At 49.7% G+C, this 25,149-nt stretch overlaps 1 protein-coding gene across 1 annotated transcript in view; it reads left to right on the forward strand.

Annotated features, from left to right (window-relative positions):
• Flnb (filamin B) overlaps nucleotides 1-25,149 on the forward strand; it is a 134,033-nt gene that overhangs the window by 69,889 nt on the left and 38,995 nt on the right. Inside the window, 19 exon segments of the mRNA XM_005077369.4 lie at nucleotides 2,117-2,254; nucleotides 3,550-3,653; nucleotides 3,655-3,677; nucleotides 5,309-5,445; nucleotides 6,638-6,831; nucleotides 7,425-7,538; nucleotides 8,221-8,364; nucleotides 8,651-8,774; nucleotides 9,058-9,218; nucleotides 10,143-10,233; nucleotides 10,453-10,622; nucleotides 15,701-15,818; nucleotides 17,351-17,409; nucleotides 17,411-17,614; nucleotides 18,419-19,016; nucleotides 19,791-19,964; nucleotides 21,433-21,595; nucleotides 22,508-22,668; nucleotides 24,405-24,572. Coding sequence (XP_005077426.1) covers nucleotides 2,117-2,254; nucleotides 3,550-3,653; nucleotides 3,655-3,677; nucleotides 5,309-5,445; nucleotides 6,638-6,831; nucleotides 7,425-7,538; nucleotides 8,221-8,364; nucleotides 8,651-8,774; nucleotides 9,058-9,218; nucleotides 10,143-10,233; nucleotides 10,453-10,622; nucleotides 15,701-15,818; nucleotides 17,351-17,409; nucleotides 17,411-17,614; nucleotides 18,419-19,016; nucleotides 19,791-19,964; nucleotides 21,433-21,595; nucleotides 22,508-22,668; nucleotides 24,405-24,572 — 3,045 coding nt within the window.

Here is a 25,149-nt window from a genome sequence, read left to right on the forward strand (position 1 = left end):
CTCTCCCTTCCTCTCTCCCTCCCTCTCTCCCTCTCCCTCTCCCTCCCTCTCCGTCTCTCTGTTTCTTTGACTTGGTTGCTCTTTTGGTTGTTACTATTGTTTTCCAACTACGCTGCCTTTTCTAACGGGTACCTGCCTCTCCCTGTTCTGTCCTTCACCTCTGCACCTGCAGACCTGGCTGACTCTTCTGAATCCTGCCTCTGGGCCAACCTGGACCCTGAAGCTGCTGGCTTCCCCTTTGCAAGCTCTGGGCCAGAGGCTCTTGCTTTGGTAAGGGCTTGGTTGAGTGGGGTGTCCTTACTAGTTCTCTGTGCTGCTTGCATGTATGTCAAGGGAGTCTGTACTGTGTGTGACTTCAGGAAATTCCTGCAGAGGTGTTAGTGACTACAGCGTGCACAGCCAGATCCCAAGTCCAGACAAGGTGCGGTGGCAATGGGTTTGGCATGGTCCCCAAACTCTTCCCCTGAGTCAGCTGAGTGTTTATAGGAACTCAGCTATTAGCATTTTATTGTTGACCTTGCTGCACATGTTCAGTATTTCAGAGAGAGAGAGAGAATATAAGCACATTTAGCCCTCCCTCCAGGGAATTCCTGTCATCTTGTGACTTATTCCTCTTGTTACCAACTTTTCTCCCTTTGACAAAGGAAAAACAACCCTCTCCCTAGATATTTGTAGTCACAGTTCCTTTGCCATCAGGAAAGAGATGGTTCGAGAGCTTTCCTCACTCTAGTGTTTCCTAATCTCTCTCTCCTTCATGGACTGACTCATTCATTTCTGCCGCAGTGAGTTTTTCTGGTTTTGTTTTTCCTCCTCATTGACTGTAACAACTTGGTATTAAAAGAAGCTTTGGTCAGGCCCGATGTGGTCGGCCTCTAATCTCAGCCACTCGGGAGGCTGAGGCAGGAAAATCATAAGCTCACAGCCACCTTGGGCATAAAAATGAAAACAGCTTAACGAGAGCCTGTCTCAAAATGAAAAGTAAAAGGGGCCTCAGTGGTGGAGCTTGCACAGGGCCCTGGGTTGGATCTTTAGGCCTTCAATACAGGCATACAGGCTTGCATGTCTTTTATACTGGCCATTAAGTACCACCACCATAGACTTATGTTCATCTGTAAAGAATCTAACGTGATCTCTAACGGCAAGGATGCCTGTGTGCCTCTCTGGCAAGTAATGGTTTGCCGTATAACCAAGAGGAAAGACGTATCCAATGAGCTACTACCTTCCATCCACTTTTGGAGCCGGTGTACAAAGAGCTGCCAAATGTGCAGTGTGAGATTTGGAGAGGGAAAGCCAATTCATGGACAGCAGGACATTGTGCCCATCAATCTCCCCATTGCCACTTAAGGAGGAAGTTGCCTGTGCCGGGCAAAGGATTCCTAGGAAGTATATATGTCTTAAAACCCTCCTCCCTGACCCCACATGGAAGAGTAGCTTCATGGTGTTCTCAAGTGCAGAGTACTAGCCATCGCCATGGGCCTTAAGCTTAGTCCTGAAAACATGTCGTTTGTCAAGGAGACCACAAATCAAGTCAGGAATGAAATTTCTGCGGAAGCTTACCTTTGGAGATGCCCAGAGTTTTGTCACAGCCGTCTTTGACTGAGAGCACAGTTTATAGCTTTTTGGCTGCCGGTTCCCATGCAAGACATCAGCCATGTCCAGATCTTCAGAGATGGCTGACCCAGTTCTTGGAACCCAGATATATTTCAAGCACTGCATGTTGCATGTAGACTTGAAAAGTATACGATCTTCCCAGCTACTAGACCCTGAGTGTGACAGCGGGGTCTGGATAGCATTCAGCGCTCAGTCTTAATGCCTCCCTGCTCATAAACGACCAATAACCCGTACCAGGAGCACAGTGTGGCCGCTCTGCTCTCATGTTGATGTTGCCGAAATAACTTCTGCCCAGCCCTTGTGCGGCGAGGCTAGACAAAGTCCTGCTGTTTCCGTCTTTGCTAGCTGGTGTGCTTCCTGAGTGGGACCCCTGGTACTGGGCAACTGCCAGGTGCTCTTTGTACAAAGCAAACATTTTCTTGGCAGACGGCCCCCGGGTAACCTTAACTTGCTCACTTTTGCCAAATATGAAAAGGTTGAACTGATGTTAAAACTCTGCTTGCAGCCTGCAATCCAAATGCCTGCAGGGCCAGTGGCCGAGGCCTGCAACCCAAAGGTGTCCGGATCCGGGAGACTGCAGACTTTAAGGTGGACACCAAAGCTGCCGGAAGCGGGGAGCTTGGCGTCACTGTGAAGGGCCCGAGTAAGCACTCTTTCCTTTCCCCATCCTGGATTTAAAAAAAAATCTCGGCTAATTTTTCAGCCGTGGCGTATTGGTAACGTCCCACGGCCAGTCCCGAGTGGTTTCTCCCAGAGAACTACGACAAAGATCTGAATGCTATCTACTCTTTGGAGAAGGGAACAGTGACTGATTAGTAGCGTTTGCCCTGGATATGGGTAGGTGCCACTGGTGGGTGGTTTGACAGCCTCACGTTTTAAGAACTCTGGGATAGAATGCGATGCTGTGAGGGGATTGGAGAAATACTGCTTTGAGGACAAAAGTGTGAGTGTGTGTGTGTGTGTGTGTGTGTGTGTGTGTGTCCTCCACCCCACCCCCAGTCTCTAATTCAAGAGAACTAGGAGTAAAGTAGGAGGAGATGTTCTAGAACCCAAGCACAAAGTTCAAAGCCAATGATTTCTCCAGTACATGTTATACTTTAGAGACTATGTAGTTATATCAGTTACTATATTCGTGTTATCAGTGCTTGTAGGAAAACCAAATGCCCTAGAATGGTTTTCTTTTTAGGGAAAGGCCATTGGCAGAGGGCATGTTTCCCTGTTCTTTCTCTCTCCTTTAGTGACAATGACAGCGGGCATGGGGTCAGCACTCCTCCGTCTCCCACCTTCCCGAGGACAGAGGGGCAGCTCAGAAGTCCAGTTAGTGAGAGAGAAGCAACTCTTTGTGGTTTCAGTTCTAAGGCTTCTACAGTCCTGCAGTTCCTGAGTCCAGAGCTTTGGGGAAGGACACGCCCCAAGGGCAGCCAGGGTTCTAGACCGCCCAGACCTAGAGCCAAGTAGCTCCGGGTCTGTCCTTCCACCCATCCCCAGCCCCCCCCCCACCCCACCCCACCCCACACAAACACCCACTCTGCTTGTTGCAATGGGAACTGAAGAGGTGTTCTATTCTGACATTGGAGACCTTCTTGACTCTGTGACTTTTCTGGCCAAATCTCAACATGAAGCAAGTTTCTATCCGATGTATGGATCTGAAATTATGTGTAGAACCTAAAGCCCATCTCCTTACAAATCACAGCAATGAACCCAGCTGGCCTAGGACCTCAGCCTCTGCTGAGAGCCTTTGAAGCGAGCTAGCTGGGAAGCCATCCGTTTCTCCCTCTTGGAAGCTAAGATGGCTCCGCTTTTAGTTTTGTAAACCTCTCCCAGGTTTGGGGGGGTGGGCGGGGGATCTCGCGTTCAGAGTTGGGCTTTTGTAGGTCACCTATGTTTTGTGGGAAGCCTAGGGGTTTTACTGCAAAGGCTGTGTGCTTTCCTCCACAGAGGGCATGGAGGAGCTCGTGAAGCAGAAGGGCTTTCTGGACGGGGTCTACGCGTTTGAGTACTACCCCAGCACACCAGGGAAATACAACGTCGCAGTTACCTGGGGGGGGACACCACATTCCAAAGAGGTGAGTGTAGGCTGGAGACAGCACCGGTTTTAGAGGTATGCTCAGCCTGCAAAGGGCTCACAGGAGCCTGCTGCTTCCCAGGCTGCCAGAGGGAAGAGAGATCTGCTTTGTTAGAAGTTTTCCACCCCCAACCCCCGCCTCTCTCCTTCTTGGAGCAGCGCAGACACTTGGCTTATTCTCCGAAGCAGCACAAAGTCACTGTGGTTCCAGCTGCCCTGCTTTAAATCAAACGCCGGTGGTTTGTGCCTGCTGGGAGGCAGGCAAACCAGAAAGTGCTGTAATAGGGAGCAAATGGACTGTGTGTCTATACGGCCTCGTGCAAACCAAGACTCTCCTCTTCGATGAATGCCTCTGTTCACGAATGCCGTAGGGGCACAGTCTGCTGGGGTTTACCTTAAAACCATACAGGAATGCCATCAGAGACAAGGGACACCCCCACCCCCCAGCCACAGCTTTGCCTGGGGCTATTGCATTTTCCTTTCTGGGCCTTTGTGCTCTGCTGCTCTCCTGAGGGCAATTTAAGCTCGGAATACATTTTGTTTGTCTTGAAAAATAACTGAACATTATAGTAGTCCTCTCTTGTCCACAGAAGTTACCTTCTAAAACTATAGTATATGCCTGAAACCAACCCCAGACAGCGTCATGTGCTGGTGTTTTTTATTTTTTTGTTTTTTGTTTTTTTGTTTAGTTTGGTATTTTGCTTCTAGACATGCGCACCTACGAAAAAGTTTAATTTATGAAATAGACACAATAGGAGATAATAATAGCAGTAATAATCAAGCGGCAAATGAAAGATACGTGAATGTGGTCTTAATGAATGTACACCACTGCTGGGCAGGGGTGGCGCACGTCTTTAATCCCAGCACTCGGGAGGCAGAGGCAGGCGGATCTCTGTGAGTTTGAGGCCAGCCTGGTCTACAGAGTGAGCTCCAGGACAGCCTGGGCTACACAAAGAAACTCTGTCTTTAAAAAAAAATTAAATAAAAACAAAAAATACCATATTGTAGTGGACTTCCCCTCCTTGTATTATTAGATGACGTAATGCCTGTATGAGAAGAATAATGTAGGCATCGTGGCAAAGCACTGGGCCACTGTTCATCTCAAAATGGTACACACGGCAGACCACATTGGGAACTTAAGAAAACAAAGCCAAGGATGAGGGGAGCTCATACAAGATTTCCAGTGTCAGGGCACACTGTAAACTCCCCTTGCCAAAGTCACTGCCTATTTGTTCACACGGGAAGGAAAGGAAGCCTATTCAGACTGTTTGTTTGTTTGTTTTTGTTATAGCATAGGTAAGAAAAGAGAAATGTGCACAGTCTTAACCTTTAAGTCACACTCTAGAGAGCCCTGCATATAACTAAGGCCATTCACTCACTGATGAGCAGACTAGAGCAAGTGTGTTGCTTGAGTGATGGCCCAGTGCCCCCAACCCCCCCAGCTCCGGAAGCAACCATATTGCATTATATTGTTGACATAACAATGGCCGTGGGAGTGACCAGTGTGGAGGAAGGAGCTTGCCTAGAGTTCCAGTCTCCGTGCAAAAACAGGTCAGGTCAGTGGAAAGAACTACGCTAAGTCACCCCTTCTAAGCTCTCCTTCCATGCATCTCCTTCTTTCCGTCCTTCTAGCCCCTTTGAAGTTCAAGTTGGCCCTGAAGCCGGCATGCAGAAAGTCCGTGCGTGGGGCCCTGGTCTCCATGGTGGCATTGTTGGTCGATCGGCAGACTTTGTGGTGGAGTCCATTGGCTCTGAGGTTGGGACTCTGGGTAAGTGGAGGAAACTGCTCAGCCACTTCCATAAGGCTGGTGTTGGAGCTTCACACGGTGGCCTCCTGACTCCCCAAAGCCTTCAGGGTGCTGTAGGATTCTAGCTCTTATTGTCCTTCTTGCTTTCCGTTGCCCAGCGCCTGTGACAATGGTGACTGCATTGCTCGCCAGTCCCCTAAGAGTGGCGGCGGTGACGGCACACTAAACAGTGCATAAAATGTCATAGACAGATATGGCTTTGTATGTTTTGCTGAAATTTGAAAAAAGTAAATAAATTACTCGGAGCATACCTGCATATATTTTAAGGGCATGTCTGACAAAACACATGATCGTTATGGATCAGAAGTCAACGAACTTTTTCTAGAAAGTGCCCAGTATTTTCACCTTGTGTGCTACGTGATCTCTGTCACAATTACGTAACTCTGCCCTTGTGACTTTAAAGCAGTCATTGAGAAATGCATACATGAGTAAGCATGCCTACATTCCTGTAAAACTCTCTGTATAGGAACAGTGAGCTATACTTCATCAGTGAGCTCTAGTTCGCTGGTCCCGGTTTTAGGTATAGCGATAAGCAAAAGAGGGAAAAATAAGAAATTACGTTTAATTTCCACCCATAGAAAGATTAATCATTTCTGCATATGCTTCTGGTCTAAGGTAGTAGTTAAACTTTAAATCTCTTCTTGGGGCTGTTTTACAGCATGCACAGATATGCTTTCTTTATCTTTATGCCCCAGATGAGTAGATGGAATGCCTTCATTTCCTATGGCTTCTATGGGATGATTTTTTTTTTATGTTTCAGTCTGTTCTTGGACTCTCAAGTTACTTCCAAGACCTTTTCATATCAAAACAATGCAGAGTGCATAACCCCACTTAACTCATTCATGTAAAAACTCAGGAATGGATTTAGACGAATGAGTATTGTTTTAGGACTTTTGGCACACATTGTTATGTACTCAATAAAAGCGTACGCCCAGGTGTGTCCTTCCTACCATTCCTCGTGTTGTCTGAAAACCGGAAATACCTCTAGTCAAGACCCAGTGACCTTGGATTTGGGGAAGAGGCACACACTTGACTTCAACTTTCTGCTCATGACCTGCTTTTCCAGGAGGCGAAGAGAGGAGATGTAGTAGCTCATCAACGTGGTAATTCCCACCACGTGTAACCAGGAAAGTCCTTTTGTTCGGTCCCCCAGGGTTTGCAATTGAAGGCCCCTCCCAGGCAAAGATAGAATACAATGACCAGAATGATGGGTCGTGTGATGTCAAATACTGGCCCAAGGAACCTGGTGAATACGCTGTTCACATCATGTGTGACGATGAAGACATCAAGGACAGCCCATACATGGCTTTCATCCACCCTGCCACTGGAGACTACAACCCCGATCTAGTAAGCACCCCCACCCTTCCTGTACCCCTTCTAACTCTATGGCGGAGAGGAGTGGGTTAGACCTTAGGGCAGAAGTAGCCATCTTAGAACTTCAGGGGATGTTGGCATACGGATCTCTCTGACTCTTGGCTTTTCCTCCCAGAGCTTCTGGGATAATTGAGGGTGTGTCCGTCGAGTGCAAGAGGCTTCTCTCTTGCTTAGTATAGCAGCCGGCCCACTGGCCATCAGCGTCGGAGGGCTGGCTTGTGGCCCTCTTGGGCTAGTTCTTTGCTCTGCGGTGACTGCAACCCTCAGTGCCTCCTCAAAGTGGGGACTGTGAAGCCAGGCACAGCCAAGGATCTGCCCCAGATACTAGAGTTTCTGCTCAGAACAAGGCAGAGTCTGGATTTGTTCGGGTTTCGTCTTAGAGCGCGCTCTCCTTCACGGACAGCCACCAGTGGCGCTTGGTTTTAAGTTACAGGCCGCACTGGCGTTTTGCTTCCTGCAGCAGACCCTTCGTAAGGACCAGCCATTCATCCTGCACAGTCCCATTCTTTGACACAAGTGTGGAGGGGGGTGGAGAGGAACAAAGTGTTATTTGGTTTTTGCCTCAGGTCCAAGCATACGGGCCTGGTTTAGAGAAGTCTGGTTGCATCGTCAACAATCCAGCCGAGTTCACCGTGGATCCGAAGGACGCTGGAAAGGCTCCCTTGAAGATACTGGCTCAGGTACGTTCCCGGGGCCGCTTGCTCCGGTCAGGTGTGAGGTGTAGTGTAGAGATGCTCGCTGCATTTGTTCCTTGGCTTTCTTATCCGTACCCTGGGAGAGATAATAGTGTCCCACAGAGCGATGTGAGGCTTCATGGGACTAACGCAATGGGGGACATTCTCCATATCTGCGGTCCGTGCTCTGCAGAAAGACGGCTTGCTCGTTTCAGATTTCTCTGCAATGCCTTTCAGTTTGGCTACGCCTGCTGAGGTCCTAATAGGTTTGTGAACAAAATTCAGATTGTGCTTGTCTGATCTGGTTAAAATTAGCCAGATTACGTGCTAAGTGGCACTGGCTTGAGGCTGGGGATAAGATAGCATTCACTCTTAGTAATTACAAGCAAATAAATGGAATTGGGCACGGCAGCACATGCATGATTCCTAGCAATTCGGGAGATCCAAGGCAGGACATAAGGATCATCCTGGGTTAGCTAGTGAGGCCTTGTCTCATTTGGGGATGTTTGGTTGTTTATTGTTACCTGTAGTCTGTGTACTGGGTGTGTGTCGCATGCTGTAGTTGCTGTATGATTTACTAAGACAACTTGCTAGTATTTTGGCCATCCCCAGAAGCCACAGCGATCCCTTTTTGTTGGAAACATTGTGAGGACCACTTTTGTTCACGCTCTGGCTGGCTCTCTTGCAGGACGGGGAAGGCCAGCCCATCGACGTCCAGATGAAGAGTCGGATGGACGGCACGTACGCTTGCTCCTATACCCCAGTTAAAGCCATCAAGCACACCATAGCCGTGGTCTGGGGAGGTGTGAGCATACCACACAGCCCCTACAGGGTAGGTTGTGACGTTCATCCTAATCGTATGAAAGAAACCTGTCCGTCTGTTGAGTCTTGGCGTTGTGTATACAGATGGCCATCTGTTGAGTCTTGGCATTGTGTATACAGATGGCCAAAGTATATATGGGAAGACCATTCCAGATAGGCCTTGAAAGGAGACTTGGGCTGAAGAGTAAAATACTCTAGACTGACCAAACTGCCATTGCTAGTCTTAATGCTGGACCTAAGGGAAGGAAGGAATACTTTTTATATAGGTTTATTTTCTAGGTTCATGTCTCTCCTAGGTCAACATTGGACAAGGTAGCCATCCCCAAAAGGTCAAAGTGTTTGGACCAGGTGTGGAGAGAAGTGGTCTGAAGGCAAATGAGCCTACGCACTTCACGGTGGATTGCACCGAGGCCGGGGAAGGTGAGGTTGGGCTGCATTCACCCCTGTCACTCGCGCCCCTCGAGAAGAGTGTCCCCGTAACATTTGGAGGGCGGTAGCTCATTTTAGTGGGCGGCTGTGTATCCATGAGCTGCGTTGGTTCCTTGGTAATCTTAGCTAGCTCTTGGTGCGTCCTTTTCCAAACCCCTGATGTCACCACCTTCCCTGTCTTGGGATGATCTTGTGGGCTGTTAGCCCACGCTGGAGCTGACTATGAGACGTGCTGCTGCTTGTGAGCTGGTACTCATTAGCCTGTCTGTTGTAGGGGACGTCAGTGTTGGCATTAAGTGTGATGCCCGCGTGTTAAGTGAGGACGAGGAAGATGTGGATTTTGACATTATTCACAATGCCAACGACACATTTACAGTCAAATACGTGCCTCCTGCTGCCGGGCGGTACACCATCCAGGTTCTCTTCGCGTCTCAGGTACGCGTCAGGTTCTGAGAGGCACACAAAGAGTGACTGCTGTTTCAGCCCAATCTCCTTGGGGGTGGTGGTGTTTCGGTTAGCAGCTGAGAAAGGTGCTTTGAGAACTGTGTCCAGTTCCTCTCATTTCCCTGAAACTGGAATGGGGTAGGGGAAGCTAAGCCAAATTCTCACTTTTTTCTCTGTCAGAGGCCAGGCAACACAGTTCAGTGGCGGCCAAAAGTCGGACTCTTAAGCTGAAACTGACTGTTAAAACACTCACTACGCTTTTGATTGAAAAGTTAGGAGGCCTCTAGATGTGCTTCACTTTGAGCTCTTTGCAGGAATAACTCTGGTCTCTGCCCTTAATCTTTTATAGCCAAGGCTTTTTGAAGCATTTGGGTGTGTGATAATGGTAACCCTGTACAGGGCACTCTGAAACCAGGCATTTTGAAATGCTAATGATGAAAATTAACTGTATAAAAATGAGGGAGCTCAGGAGAACAGTTTGTGCCTTGTTAATGATCTCAGGTTGATGTGATCTAATTAATTTATTCTACTTCTAGTTCTGACAGCCTGTGAATTCTTTCTGAAGAATTATGGCCACTCTGTTTCTGATTACCCTCCTGAAGCCCTCAGGCCTCAGCCCACAGGCCATCCATCCCTGGAGGACATTCCCTACCCTCCTAACCCTGTATATTGTTGGCTTTTACTTTGTTATGAGTAGGCTTTTTTTTTAATCCTTAGTCCCCAAACATCTGGTGTTAAAGACACAGGGTATTTATGCTGTCAGGGTTCCAGATGTGCACCTGTGTGTGCAGACCTCACCTACAATAATAGAAGTTTCTCACCCCTTGCTAAAGTGGACATTAGGGCAACCGGGCAGAAGGTTGAGCTCTGAGGGTTCCCTAGGGGCCTTGCTTCTCAGACTTGTCTCTGCTTCAGGAAATCCCCGCCAGCCCTTTCAGAGTCAAAGTCGACCCTTCCCACGATGCCAGCAAAGTCAAGGCTGAAGGCCCAGGCTTGAGCAAAGCAGGTAAGACCGTGCTGGGTAAAGGCTGCCCTGATCTTTCTGCAGCCACCACGCTGTCTACGCCTACAGGGACTTATGTCCACCGAAAGGCTCTGTCTGACGTGGCAGGGACAGCGGCGTGCCACCGGCTGTGGGGTGGGTGCTGTGGAACCTGTCAGGCTGGTTCTGAAAGTGAAACCTCTCTCGCCAACCCTGCCTCCCCAATTTCATGCGTCCCTCCAGGCGTGGAGAACGGGAAGCCAACCCACTTCACCGTGTACACCAAGGGGGCCGGGAAAGCCCCGCTCGATGTGCAGTTCAGCGGCCTCCTTCCTGGTGATGCAGTGAAGGACTTGGACGTCATCGACAATTACGACTACTCGCATACTGTTAAATACACCCCGACCCAGCAGGTAGGGGCCGCCCCCTCTGGAACCTCGCTTTCCTGGTCTCGCAGCGCTGTGCTGTGCACAGCATGGGGGCAACCCGAGCGTGTGGAGATGGCGAACAGTGGGTGCTCCCACCCTCTCTGGGGGCCCTGGAGGAAAGAAAGCCTGAGGGTGCCGTGGGCTTCCCAGACGAGGAGGAAGGCAGCCTCACCCCACTTTGGGGTTTTGTCGGAGAAGCACCGAGTTCTTATATATAGAACCTACCGGGATCTACCTTCTTACACACTCAGCTTCACACTCACACACGCACGCGCGCACACACACGTTCCACTGACCCCCAGTCTTATTAATGATAGAAAAAGCTCCCTCACGTGCAGTCTCCTTTGCGGGCTGTTCCGCGTAGCTTGCCTTTTTAATGAGGTGTTTAGAGGGATCTTTTCTCAATGAGCCCATTCAGCTTTTAATCCCTAAGTCCCAGAGCCCGCTGTTCAGGGCAGCGAAATTGCCCCCTGTTGTAAAATGCAGGCATTCTGAGCAGTCTTGGCCGTCTAGGCAGACGTATTTGTTACTTTGTGCAGTGAGGGTCTGAAAAAAACCACCTTTCCGACAGTACAAGTTTGTGTCTAACTTTTAAATTCCCCCCCTTTCGTAGCAGCATTGTATGCTACACTTAGAAGCACGCGTTGCCTTCCTGGTGTGGCCTCCATCCATCTTCCCCATGCTCCTTATCGTGCAAAGCTGGAGCCTGAACCCCATCACTTTCAGTTTAATGCTGTGTTTTGCTTCGTGTTGACACCTCCGGAGTCTCTGGCAGACATGCCGGCAGCAAAGTCTGGGCTTTAATACTCACGCTTGGGGCTGTAAACAGTCACGCTGGGCTTCTGAGATGTCTTCGCTCTGGGAGGGCAGGAGCTGCCTTTGTGAACAAGCCACTTTCGGGACAAGGCCATACAGTCTTCAGAAGCACGACTCAAGCCTTTCTCTCCCCGGACACTCTCAGCAAGGGCCTGGCAGGAGTCGAGTGGGGAAGAACCAGGGCGCAGTAAGAACTGGGTGTTCGTGACTAGTCTTCTTGCTTTGGGGTTACGCATCCTTGGAGGTGATATCTTTTCTTTGGAACTTCCCTGACTGGAAGCCTGACAAGATCTTTGCTCCAAGTTCTCTGCATTCCTTGGGAGAAAATACCAAAAAAGAGCTATGGTCATGATCACAAGGCCATGGGTGCTTATCATGTATGCGTGCATGCGTGCGTGCGTGCGTGCGTGAGTGCGTGTGTGTGTGTGTGTGTGTGTGTGTGTGTGTGTGTGTGTGTTGGATGAGGCTTTAAATTGCAGATACTAGGATGAAAGTCAAGGCTTGACTTAAACCCACCAAAAGCAGAGTAAAATCCCTTGCGCTGTGTCCCCAGCCAGCTGCCAGTCAAGATGCCTGTCAAGAGCCCACGCCCAGTCCTGTCGAGTTTGAAGTGATGCTGGAGCAGGAAGCATGTCACTTCAGAATGCCACTGAGGTCAAGTTCATGTAGTTCTCTAGTAGCTGCAGCTTTGAGAGCTGTTAGCGTGCTAAGAGGCCTCCCAGGGCTGTGATGTGTCCCACGGACCCTGGTGGATGGAGTCTTGTATTAATGCTGGCCACTGTGGACAGTTTGTGGAGTCCTCGCAGGCTGTTTAAAGCAAGCCTCATAGTTCATCACTCTGTTTCCCTGTAGCAAAGAAAGCAGGTGACATGTCTCCTCCAGAACTGAGCTATCCTTAAGTGTCTTAGTTATTGTTCTATTGTTGTGAAAAGACACCATCACCTAGGCAACTCCCAGAAGACGTCATTTAATTGGGGGCTTGCTTACAGCTACAGAGAGTTAATCCATGGTCATCATGGTTGGAAACATGACTCAGGTGGGCGGGCGGGCGTGGCTCTGGAGTAGTAGCCTAGAGGTTACACTCTGATCCACAGGCAGCAGGCACAGAGTGGGTGAGGCTGGGCCTGGCGTGGACTTTGGAGCTTCCAAGCCCACCCCCAGCGGTGACACACCTCCAATAAGGAAGGTCACACCTCCTAATCTTCCCTAAATAGTCCACCAACTAGGGACCAAGCGTGTAAATACATGATCCCGAGAAAACTGTTTTCATGCGAACCCACCATACCAAAGTAGGATAGTATGTCCTTCACTTATCTTCCCATCCCCAGGCCCAAGGGCAAGTCCTGGTGCTCCGAGTGTTCCCTGTCAATTAGGAACTAAATGAGGGAGTAAATGATAGGGCGCCCATAATCACAAGCTGTGCTGGCCCAGGCACATTAGGCACATATGGCGAAAAAGTTGCAATGCTCAGCCTGTGTCTCATTCTTGAGAGAAGCCCAGAGCACCCCAGGGTGGGTGAAGTCAAGTACACCTTTAGGTTAAGAGTCTGGCCCCTCCAGAGAGCTGTCCCCTGAGTGGATTAAGGGCCATGCTGTGGAAGGTAGTGCCCACAGGCGTGCCTGCTTACGATGAAGTTTCGGAACTACCAGGCAGCTACTGGTGTATGTAGAGAAGCATAGGTACATCCAGGCCTAGATTTCTGTGCTTCCTCCTCAGAATGTAGACCATGCTTCCGGAGAGCTAAAATCCCGTGTGGCCTGAGGAGCCCAGGCTTTGACTGCTGGCTTCTGTTCTGCGTGATTCTCTGAGTGGCGGTCTGCAGGTGCTTGCCTGCCGTGGAGAGATGATGTGAATGGTTGGATAAGTCTGTTATGATATGGTGGTGGGAGTTGGTTTTGCCTTCAGGGAGTGGGCATGACTCAGGATTCTCCCAGAGGTTAGGAAGGGGCTGTGTTTCACAGAGATCCCCAGTCTTGCCCAAGGACAACATTGCTTGTCTGAAGCCTCCAGTGGCTTCGGTTCTCTCCTCAGGCCTCCTGCTGTGCTGTGTCATAAACCACTAGGTTTAAGCAGTGGTGTCTCTCAGGAAGACTCCAAGGTGAAGGAGAGACTGTGGAAGGCTCTAGTGCCCCATCTTACAAGCTGTCACATCAGTGTCTTACTATGTGGGTTTTTTGTCCTTGCTTTTGTTTTTTTATTTGTTTTTGCAGAATAACAGTCAGGTCTCAGAAAACTGTTTTGCAGGCAGCTACCTCTTGGTACAACATACAGGTGGTGGTCACTGCCTTAGACAGTCCTCTGAGGGAAAGCACAGTTCGTTCTTAGCTCGGCCTCAGAAGAAACTGAAAATGCTTAGGGGTTGGAAATGTGAGTCTCCAGGGCTACCCACACCCACTGCCACCCCTAAAGGTTGTTTAAGGCAGAATGCGTTTCCTACCTGAGTTTTTCTGTTGCTTTCACGATTGGAAATGAGGCATGCTTTCTTCTCTGAGCTGGGCTGACCTAACAGGAAGGGGACTTTCTTTTGCTCTAGTACTTCAGAAAACACACTGGGGAGTCGAGAGCTCTATTACTAGGATCTCTGGTTAATCCTGAGGCCTAGCCCCCCAAGGAGTTAGGGCCTAGTAGGAAATGGAGGCTCAGGAGAACTGACGGTGTTGGGAATATTGCAGTGGCTGCAAGAACAAGTCAGTGTTAGTTTAAGTGTTAGAGACTTTTTTTTTCTTCTCCTCCCTTGGCTGGCTCCCAGCTCTGTTGAATCTGACCTGTGCGCATTTTAGCATGAAACGTTAGACCCTTCAGGCAGGCCAGTTGATTTTGCGCCGTATTAAAACTCCTGGAAAATCAGTTATTCCCCCCTTCATCGATGCAGCCCATCCCTCCTCGGCTCTTCTTCTCTCCCTCCTTTAGTTGCCAAAGGAATGTGAGGAAATGTGCGTCAAGCCAAAAGCTACACCCTTTTAACACTTGCCTGGTGACAGCTTTTGGTGGGGCCTGTGCGCCAGAGAGCCTGCCGGATTGTCTGGCCACCCCCTCCCCTTGCTCTCCCCACGTTTGGTTATTCCTGGACACAGAGGCGAGGGTAGCATGAACCTCCTGGGATTGCAAGGGGGCTTTCGTGGAGCTCTGAAGGGGAAGGGGGAGGCTGGATGTGGAGAGAGTTGGCTCAGGACCTGTGGACAAAGAACAAAACCCGCACGGTTGTGCGAGGCGTGCCTCTGCGGCCGCCAGGGCTTCCGGCGGTGGAGCCCGCCAGCCTTCCAATGCCACCTGCCTCCACACAGCTCCTTTCAGTACAGTCAGTAGCCAGCGTCTGTGCCCTGATGTGAGTGGCCTGCTGTCCCGAAACCGATGGCCCAGGCGCTGAAAGAACCAGTTCTGTGGGTTTAGAGGCCTCCAGGCCCAGTGGCAGTACATGCCCGGGGTTGTCTCGATGCCAGGTGCTGTGGCAAAACACGGACGCAAAGGTTTGGATGCCGTGGCGTGAATCCAGCACGCGGGTTACCGAGTGTGTGCGATGGGGTTGTGCTCCGTTACCTGAGCAAGGAGGGTATTCTTGTAAAGTGGAAGACGGCAATAAGAACTACTTCTTAGGACTGTTCTGTGATTTTCTTTCTTTCTTTTCTTTTTTTGAAATAGGGTTTCTCTGTGTAACCGTCCTGGCTGTCCTGGAACTCACTCTGTAGACCAGGCTGGCCTCAGACTCACAGAGATCCGCCTGCCTCTGCCTCCCGAGTGCTGGGATTAAAGGCACACGTGCCACCGCCCGCTGACTCTGTTTTGTGATTTTTTTTTTTTGATTGAGGAAATTCGTGAAAGGTCATAGTTCAGGCCTGGCATTAGTCCCCAGCTTATTGTCGCTGTCGCTAGCTACTTTTATTTATTTATTTCTGTTGTTCTTGCTGTGTGTTCCAAAAGTTTAGAGAAGTGTTTAAGATGCTTTCTGAAGCCACCAAGAGTCAAACTGCGACTGTGGCTCAGCTGGTAGGATGCTTGCCTGGAATACATGAAGTCATGGGTTCGATCCCAGCCTTGCCTTAAGTAGGTGTCATAGCACGCATACCCGTAGTCCTGAAGGATCAAAAGGTCCTCTGCTACACAGCAAGTTCAGAGCCAGCCTGAAATATGTAAGAATATATGGTTAGTGAATTCAATCCCATTATGGCCCTGGGAGGAATGCAGGTTCTGGAGGGCAGCTTAGTGCATTTCTACCCAGAAGTATACTACTTTTCTCTCTCTCATTCCAGGGCAACATGCAGGTTTTAGTGACCTACGGTGGTGACCCCATTCCTAAAAGTCCGTTCACTGTGGGTGTTGCTGCTCCGCTGGACCTGAACAAGATAAAAATCAACGGACTAGAAAACAGTAAGTGTCTAATAAAGTCACCGATAACCAGCAATGGTGGCTGTCACTAGACTTTCTTTAAAAGTAATTTTCCGAGAAAATAATCCTGTCTTAGAGAGATATCGCAGCAGACAGACGTACGTTTGAGTGAGAGCTGTGCTGTGAGCCAGTTCTGTGACATGTAATGCGACAGGTAATGCTTAATGTCACTGAATGCTTACCAGACTTTCTCATTTACGCAGCGGGAATGGGATCTGGGGACACTTAGACTCGTGAAGTATGGTAAAAAAAACTGAGTGAGGTAATAATACAGAAAGTGTGGTAATCTCTCCGAGACTGCTGATGTTACCACGTTCAAGAGCAAACTGTGCCGAGCGGCTTGGACATCTGGGTTACGTTAAGGTCAATGGCCGTGCATAGAAATCAACTTCTTGCTTCTTCTTTCCTGGGACAGTAAGTTCTGACTGCAGAACAGGAAAATCATGGTGCCCATTTAGGGGAAGCCTCTGCCTTGTTGGATCATAGCTTATGGGCAGCTGTGCTAGCCTTGGCAAGCTCCTCCGTGTCCCTAGTCGAGATTCGCCGCCTGGTTGTGGCAGCGTCCTATGTCCCCAGTGTTTTTGTTTTGGCTGGAACCCTTCCCCTGTTTCTATCAAGATAACACCTGGGTTCCTGCAGCCTTGCCTTGCAAAGATTGCTTTAAGATTTATTATTTTAAAATTTGATTGTGTGTGTGAGGTGTTTATATGCACATGAGTGCAGGTGCCTGTGGAGGAGGGAAGGGTTGTCTACCTCCTGGAGCTGTAATTACAGGCAGCTGTGGATTGCCTCACGAGGGTGCTGGGAACTAAACAGTTTCTGCAAGAGCAGTCTGGGCCCCTGACCACCGAGTCGTCTTTCTTCCCTTACCCTTTTTTTGTGTGCAAGATCTTGCCATGTTGCCCAGAGATCTTTTAAAAGGCATCAAAGTCTGTTCTCAGAATTTACCAGCTATGTGACTTCTGCCTTTTTGTGGGTGGGGATGGTAATAGGGTTGACTTCTCTGTCAGGAGTTAGTGTAATAAAACATTGATTTATTAAGGGTGTGTTCCCATGTGAGATTATTAACATAAGGAAATGAAGACGTGGAAAAGTGCTTGATTACAGTAATTATAATCTATCAAAGAAGATGGTGGGTTTAGATGAATTTGTTGAGTCCTTGCTTTGTGCTCTGCTAGATGTGTTGCCCTGGATAAGTTACTTAACCTCTCAGAGCCTCAGTTTCCCCATCTGTAAAGGCCACTTATCCTCGATGAACAGTCCATAGTTAGTATGTAAACTGGAACAGACAGTGTACAGTGTTTTCCACTGGCATAATGAGTATTGCGTTTATGCCAGTTGTGGAGGCTTAAATGTTGTCGCATTGGTCTTGATTTTAGTCCCTGCACCAGCCATTCTTTAGTGTAGTAACAACTCCGTGCCCAATGGGCCTCTTTACCTCGCTGTCTTTTTTCTTTTTGCTGCTAGCGGGGAGGGGGGCAGCTCGTCACTTTAGCTTGTCTCCTTTTCCACAGGAGTTGAGGTCGGGAAGGATCAGGAATTCACCATTGACACCAAGGGAGCAGGAGGCCAGGGGGAAGCTGGACGTGACGATCCTGAGCCCTTCGCGGAAGGTTGTGGCGTGCCTGGTAGCACCAGTGGCTGGCAGGGAGAGCAGCACGGCCAAATTCATCCCTCGGGAGGAGGGCCTGTTTGCTGTAGATGTCACCTATGATGGGCACCCAGTACCTGGGAGCCCCTATACTGTGGAGGCCTCGCTACCACCAGATCCCACCAAGGTCAGTTTGCGGTTGCCCTGGTGATTTGGATGGAGTCCTCCCTGCCAAAGATGCGGGGAAAGTCTGGTGGATGTGAGCTCTCAGTGGCTGACAGGGTGCCTGTCTCCCTCAAAAGTTGACCCACCCACCCCACCACCCCCTGCTCGTGTCTGTTCAGTTTGCAAAGCTTTGGGGAGAAGGGTCCTTTACTCATCGGTTAGCGTAATAATGGTACCGGCTCACCGGGATATGAAAGAGCGTGTAGGCCTCAGCCCAGTGTCCATTACACAGACCAAGTCCATTCTACGGAAACTATCCCAGCAGACATAAATATATCTTATCCTTATTCCTAGTCTCCTCCATTCAAATGGTTGGGGGATATTTCCGGTGGTCTGAGTGGCATGAATTCTGTAAAGTTATCTCTCTTCTAAAACACAGCTTTATTAGGTAAGGTGTATTGATGAGGCTGTAACAGCCCAAACTGCTGTGAGCAACCTTCTTCAAGCCCCCAAGCAAGCCAACTAGTGTGTGTGTGTGTGGGGGGGGTGTTAGGGAGAATGAAGCATTAGGGAAGGCCTACCACCTCACCCCCTGGTCCTGTGCTAAGGGCCATCTCTCTCTTACCTGTTCTCTTGAGCAGCGGGATCGTATTCTTAGACCCTGACTGATGCATGTACTAACGTGTACGTGTACATGACCACCAGCCCTAGAGATACTGATGTGTGTGCTTTTGTGTGATTTGTGGTCACGAGTGTTGGAAGCATGACTGACTGAGTAACGATAGCAGATACAGATAAGATTTGACTCTATTCTTTGTTCCAATAGGTGAAGGCCCATGGTCCTGGCCTACAAGGAGGTCTTGTAGGCAAGCCTGCCGAGTTCACCATTGACACCAAAGGCGCCGGAACTGGCGGGTTAGGTCTAACGGTGGAAGGCCCGTGTGAGGCTAAAATCGAGTGCTCTGATAACGGTGACGGGACCTGCTCGGTCTCTTACCTTCCCACAAAACCCGGAGAATATTTTGTCAACATTCTCTTTGAAGAAGTCCACATTCCTGGGTCTCCCTTCAAAGCTGACATTGAAATGCCATTTGACCCCTCTAAGGTTGTGGCCTCAGGGCCAGGTCTTGAACACGGGAAAGCGGGAGAAGCCGGACTCCTTACTGTTGACTGTTCAGAAGCAGGGCCTGGGACTCTGGACCTTGAAGCTGTCTCAGACTCGGGGGCAAAAGCTGAGGTTTCTATCCAGAACAACAAGGACGGTACCTACGCGGTGACCTACGTGCCTCTGACAGCGGGCATGTACACGCTCACCATGAAGTATGGCGGCGAGCTCGTGCCTCACTTCCCCACCCGGGTCAAGGTGGAACCCACCATAGACACTAGCGGGATCAAAGCCTTTGGGCCAGGACTAGAAGGAAAAGGTGAGTCTCCAAAACAAGCTCCACTACCTGCCCAGGGGCCAGGCTCTCACATATAACCCCCTCCCCCCCCTCGTGTGACTGACTGGCAGATAGCAGGGGTGGGGGGAGTAAAGGAAATGGGGATCGCATTATTGACAGAGGTTGCACTCCACCGAGCTCCTATTGTTTTTTTCTCCTTGGTAGATGGGGCTTGCACTCTCAGCTGATTTCCAGTTTTTGTGGAAAAGCCAGAAACCTTTGATACTATTTTTGTCATGTCATGGGACATGTGCTGATATTACATGGAGAGCAGAGCTAGTCTGTCCTTGCCCTTGTCCTGGGTCTCTGCATTTCTTTCTGTTTTAAGACGGGGTGTCATTATGTAGCCTAGGCTGGTCTTGAACTCACAACTCCCTTGTTTCATGCTCTTGAGTGGACCTCTGCACTTGGCCTAATCCTCATCTTTGTGTGAGCAGGTTTTGTTGTCACTTGGCCAAGTCTACCTTGTCTTTCACAGTCACCAAAACAACTCTAAGGACACCAGAATTATACCTAATGTATTCCAAAGTGTGGAGAGTCTTCTTTGGAAGGGGGGGGGGCGGTTGCTGAGGCCCAAGGTGATACTTTTCTTTTGCTTATGTTTTTCAAGACAGGGTTTTTCTGTGTAAACCCTTGCTGTCTTGGAACTCGCTCTGTAGACCAGGCTGGCCTAGAACTCACAGAGATCCGCCGGCCTCTGCCTCCCATGGGCCACCGCTGCCCGGCAACGTTCTCATCTATGTGGTTGTCCCACAGATGTGTTTCGGGAGGCCACGACAGACTTCACAGTTGACTCAAGGTCCCTAACCCAGGTTGGTGGTGACCACATCAAAGCTCACATTGCCAACCCCTCGGGAGCCTCCACTGAGTGCTTTGTCAAGGACAATGCTGATGGGACCTACCAGGTAGAATACACGCCGTTTGAGAAAGGTGAGTCTTCCTCTCTGTGGCTGTGACTCTTGTTCGTTCAGAGCTGTGCTGGCCGTCTGTTTGGCCAAGTCTACCTTGTACTCATGTACCTGAACCATTTTATTCAGCCTGCCTCGGCTGCACATTAATCAGAAAGGTAGAATGTTCCTTTCCCCAGCCAGGCCACTGGCTGTCCAATGCCTGCTTTCCTGGCTGTGGTTGTTTGAGAGAAAATGGCCCCCGAAGACTATGGCAGGAATAGGAGGTGTGGCCCTGTTGGAGTGGGTGTGGCCTTTTTGGAGGAAGTGTGTCACTGTGGAGGCGGGCTCTGAGATCTCATATATGCTCAAGCTACTCCCAGTGTCTCAGACCACTTCCTGTTGCCTGTGAGTCAAAACAGAAGGACCCTCAGCTCCTTCTCCAGCACCATGTCTGCCTGCATGCCGCCTTGCTTCCCACCAGGATGACAGATGATGGACTAGAGCTCAGAACTGTAAGCGAGCCACCGCAATTACATGTTTTCCTTTACAAGACTTGCCATGGTCATGTTGTCTCTTCCCAGCTATGGAGACCTGGCTTAAGACACTGGCCTTTGTGTTATATGTTGCTACACCTCAGCTTCACCTGAGCAGACTGTGGGGTCATGCCGTGGCCTATGTATTAACAATGTATGATTCGTGCACACTTTTTTTTTTGCAATTTTTCTTTTTTGAATAATAGTGGTGATTATTAAATTTTTGAGAAATTAGGAAGCCATAAGGAGAAAAGGAAAGCACTATCTATCCCCTTTCTTGCATAGATATTCTATACAGATATCTTCAGGTATTTGTAGCTACCTGGCTTTTCTATTGCCTGGGATTCCTGTAGTCTTTTAATGCCTGGATAGTGTTTTCCCAAATCAGGATAGTCTGTCTAGAGTGACTGCCTTAAATACAAATTTAGCGCTCTTTGCCTGGGGCAGGGTATGTGATACACAAACAAAAAGCATAGACAGTTTTATCTTTCAAAAAAAAGATCATACTGACATCATTTTTTTTAAAACTCGGTGTGTGTGTGTGTGTGTGTGTGTGTGTGTGTGTGTGTGTGTGTGTGTGTGTGTGTGTGTTCGTTCCCATGGAGGGCAGAAGAGAGTTGAAGTTATAGGTGATTCTGAGCCAACTAATGTAGGAGCTGAGAACTTAACTCAGATCCACGGAAGGGGCAATATGTGCTCTTAACCACTGAGCCACCGGTCTCCAGCCCTGCTGTCCTGGAACGCCCTCTTGTAGACCAGGCTAGCCTTGACCTCACAGAGATCCTCCTGCCTCTGCCACCCGAGTGCTGGGATTAAAGGCATGCGCTGCCACCCACCCAGCACCCTTGCTATGTTCTTAATCTTACTCTTTTCAGGTGGCCGTTAGTGTGCTATCTGCCAAGCGTCGGATGAAAGTCTGAAGTAGTGACCTTGCGTGCAAGCGCCGTTTACTGTTGTTTGTTTGTGTTTGGGCAGGGTTGCATGTGGTAGAGGTGACCTATGATGGCGTGCCAATCCCAAAAAGTCCCTTCAAAGTGGCTGTAACTGAAGGCTGCCAGCCGGCCCGGGTCCACGCCCAAGGTCCCGGATTGAAAGAAGCCTTTACCAACAAGTCTAATGTCTTCACGGTGGTGACCAGGTAGGCAGTGCTCTGGGGGTCAGAGTATCGACCCTTATGTAGCTAGCCGAGGCAGAAAAAAACAAAACAAAACAGAGCAACAACAAAAAGAGAGAGGCTTGGAAGTTTGAGACAAGAGAATTGCTCTGTGTTTGAGGCCAATCTGAGCTGCAGAATGAGACCCTGTCTCAGGGGAGAAAACAATTGTAGCTTATGCCCTACTCATGCGTCGTCCTGGCCCTTCAACTTCTGGTAAGATGCATTTTTGAAGGTATATGCTACAGAGAGTGGCCAAGTATCCCTAAAAGTTTACCGGAAAAGGCTGTAGTCATCAAGATGCTAAGCGTGCTAGCACTGCGCAGGAGTTCCTTAATTAATGGTGCAGAAGTGCATACCCAACCCTGCATGTAAACGAGATATCCGAGGCATTCCTACTGTATTAACTCCAAAGGGATGTGATTGTAGACCAGTGACAGAGCCCAGGCTCTGGTACCCTGAAGTGCGGACCTGCGTTGTGTTCGTTATTGTGCCCTATGCAATAGGCAGGGAATCCAGTTGGAGGATAGGCACGGGAAGGGGAGGGTCAAGGCTGTCTGCACGTAGACTCCATAAGAAATGTCTGAGAAGGGGCTGGAGAGATGGCTCAGTGGTTAAGAGCACTGACTGCTATTCCAGAGGACCCCGGTTCAATTCCCAGCACCCACATGACAGCTCACAACTGTCTATAACTCCAGTTCCAGTGGATCTGATACCAATGCACTTAAAATAAAGTTAACTGAACTATTTTTTTAAAAAAAAAAAAAGAAATATCTGAGAAACTCCTGCCTAAGAGGTATTGCCACCTTGGTTGAGTCCAGTTGACTAAACAGGATAGTTTGTGGAGGTGTTTTTAAATGAATTCTGGCGCACGGACTGTTTGGGTGCTCTTTGCAGAGGGGCAGGAATCGGCGGGCTGGGCATAACTGTCGAGGGGCCGTCGGAGTCGAAGATAAACTGCAGAGACAACAAGGATGGCAGCTGCAGTGCTGAGTACGTCCCTTTTGCTCCAGGGGATTACGATGTTAACATCACGTATGGAGGCGTCCACATCCCTGGTAAGCCATCCTTCGGGCAGTGCTTCAAGGAACAAACGATGTCAGGTGGAAACAGATTTGGTCTTGCTCATTTCTCTTTGGTAGAAAAGATTTTGGAAAAGCCTTAAAGAGACAATCTTCCCAGCAACCACAGCACCAAGGACAGGGACAACCCCCAGTGGAACCCAGTAGCATCCTAGAAAAGCATTGGCGTGGGCCTTCCGCTAGAAACAGTCGTTCGCGAGACTTAGTTTGGGTGGTGGTTTCTGATTTAAGGGAAAGTGCATTCTTCACGAAATTGAGAAGTCTCTCTCTTTTTTTATTGTGTGTGTGTGTGTGGGTGGGTGGTTGCAGGAGCTCATCTGTGCCATGTGTGTGCAAGGGCCCATAGAAGCCAGAGGGGTTTGAATCGCCCCCGGAACTGGAGTTAGAAGCAGTTGTGAGTTGCCCAATGTGGGTGCCAGGAATTGAACCCAGGTTCTTTGTAAGAGCAATAAGTGCTTTTAATTACCGAGCCATTTCTTCAGCCCCCAAAACTTTGGGTCTTGACTTTTATTTCTTTGCATTGTCAATCCTGACAGCTGACAAAGGCATACTTGTGCAAATTCTTATTTGTCAACTTGTTTGCTGTTCAGTGACACTCTGTACCTTTAGTATAAAATAAGGTTTCTCAGCCGGGCGTTGGTGGCGTGCCTTTAATTCCAGCACTCTGGATGCAGAGGCAGGCAGATCTCTATGAGTTCAAGTCCAGCCTGGTCTACAGAGTGAGTTCTAGGACAGCCTCCAAAGCCACAGAGAAACCCTGTCTTGAAACCCCCCCCAAAAAATAGTTTCTCATCATTGACTGAGCATTCTGTCTTTACAACGTACATCATTACAAAGTGAGAGATCCTCAGGTTTTCCCGGCATTCATGCGGCATACCACAGCTTAACCTTAGAGAAATGAAGGTTTTACCAGGGGAGCATGGACCTGAGCAGCCGTGTATCCTTGGAAGGTGCTGGCTTATGCAGGAGGGAGAGAGGTTGGATGTGGATTGTAAGGTCTACCTGCTCTTCTGTGTATAGGCACACCTACCACTAAGCTGTTTGCCTCCATTCTCCAAGAGCCTTCCTCCTCCTCCTCCTCCTCCTCCTCCTCCTCCTCCTCCTCTATGCCTGTGGCCTGTGCTTCAAGCTCTGTCTCCTCCCGGAGATGAATATCACTTTCTGCTGAACTCCAGAACCCCCCCAGGCCGGCTGCACTTAGCATGAGGTGTTGCTTGTCTTAGTGTCAGGTTATTTAGTCAAGATAGCTCCTGAGAGCGGAGACATCCAGTGACCTGAGACTGTCTTGTTTGCTCTCCTGGGAATTCCCCCAAGTGTGGCTTCCCCTGAATGGCGGCTGCTCCCTCTTCCGTCACAGCTCTGGTTTTACTGGAAGGCTTTTTGCTGCCCACCTGCAGACCAAGTTCATTGTCACCAACATGTTCTGCTCCGATTACCTCCCAACCGATGCCACACAGGGTGTTAGGAGGCAGCGCTCTCTTGCCCAACTTTGGCTTCCTGGAAGGCTCGCTGAGGCCCCAGAGCCCTTGTCTCCACGTGCTTAGTGCTGCATGACAGATGTGGGAATAGCTGTGGTCACATAGTTGCGCCCAAAGTCAGGGCAGGCTGAACTGACTGAAGCCGGTGTCCAGGCAGAGCCGCAGGGTAGTTCTGGGTCTGACCGGGTGGTGTTTTGACTGCTTCGCGCTCAGAGCCCTGTGTGTCTCTTCCAGGCAGCCCCTTCAGGGTTCCAGCAAAAGACGTTGTGGACCCCAGCAAGGTCAAAGTTGCTGGCCCAGGTCTGGGCTCTGGTGTCCGAGCTCGCATCCCTCAGTCATTCACAGTGGACAGCAGCAAGGCTGGCCTGGCTCCGCTGGAAGTGAGGGTCCTGGGCCCAAGAGGTGAGTCTGCACCCTGCCTGCCACCCGCGTCTCACCCGTCATGGGTAGAGACAGCTGAGACCCAGAGGAGGCGCCTTCTTACCACACTGCTCGAGAACTTATGGTTACAGCCCCTCGCGTCGTGGTAACTGCTCTCCATTCTAGCTAGCCAGCGGAAAAGCCTGTTTAAAAGTTGGCGTGTTGTATCTCTCCGTGAGTCCGTTTCTCCTGTTGTGAGTGTAGTCCTAGGTTTCTTTTTATGATTTGGCTTCTTCACATTTCATGTACTGAAGACAAGATTCTGGGGACCTTACCCATCTCACACAAGCTTCCCAGCAGCGAGCTACATCCCAGGCTTCGGTTCTCCGAGACTGTGGTTTAGCTAAGTAACGCAGACTGACTTTAAACTGGGGATCCTTCTGCCTCTGCCTCCTGAGTACGGGGGGCTTCAGGCACGGGCATAACAGCTTGGCTTACCCAAGTAGCTTGCCGAAGGAAGTACGGCCCGGGCTTTGATGTTTGCTGCCCACCTGGCTGCACTGTTCCCTGATCAGCATGTGTGAGGTGCCCAGGGGTGGGCAGGGTGTGGGCAGCAGGC

Source organism: Mesocricetus auratus, unplaced genomic scaffold, assembly GCF_017639785.1.
Source record: "Mesocricetus auratus isolate SY011 unplaced genomic scaffold, BCM_Maur_2.0 Super-Scaffold_100031, whole genome shotgun sequence".
NCBI classification, from domain to species: domain Eukaryota; kingdom Metazoa; phylum Chordata; class Mammalia; order Rodentia; family Cricetidae; genus Mesocricetus; species Mesocricetus auratus.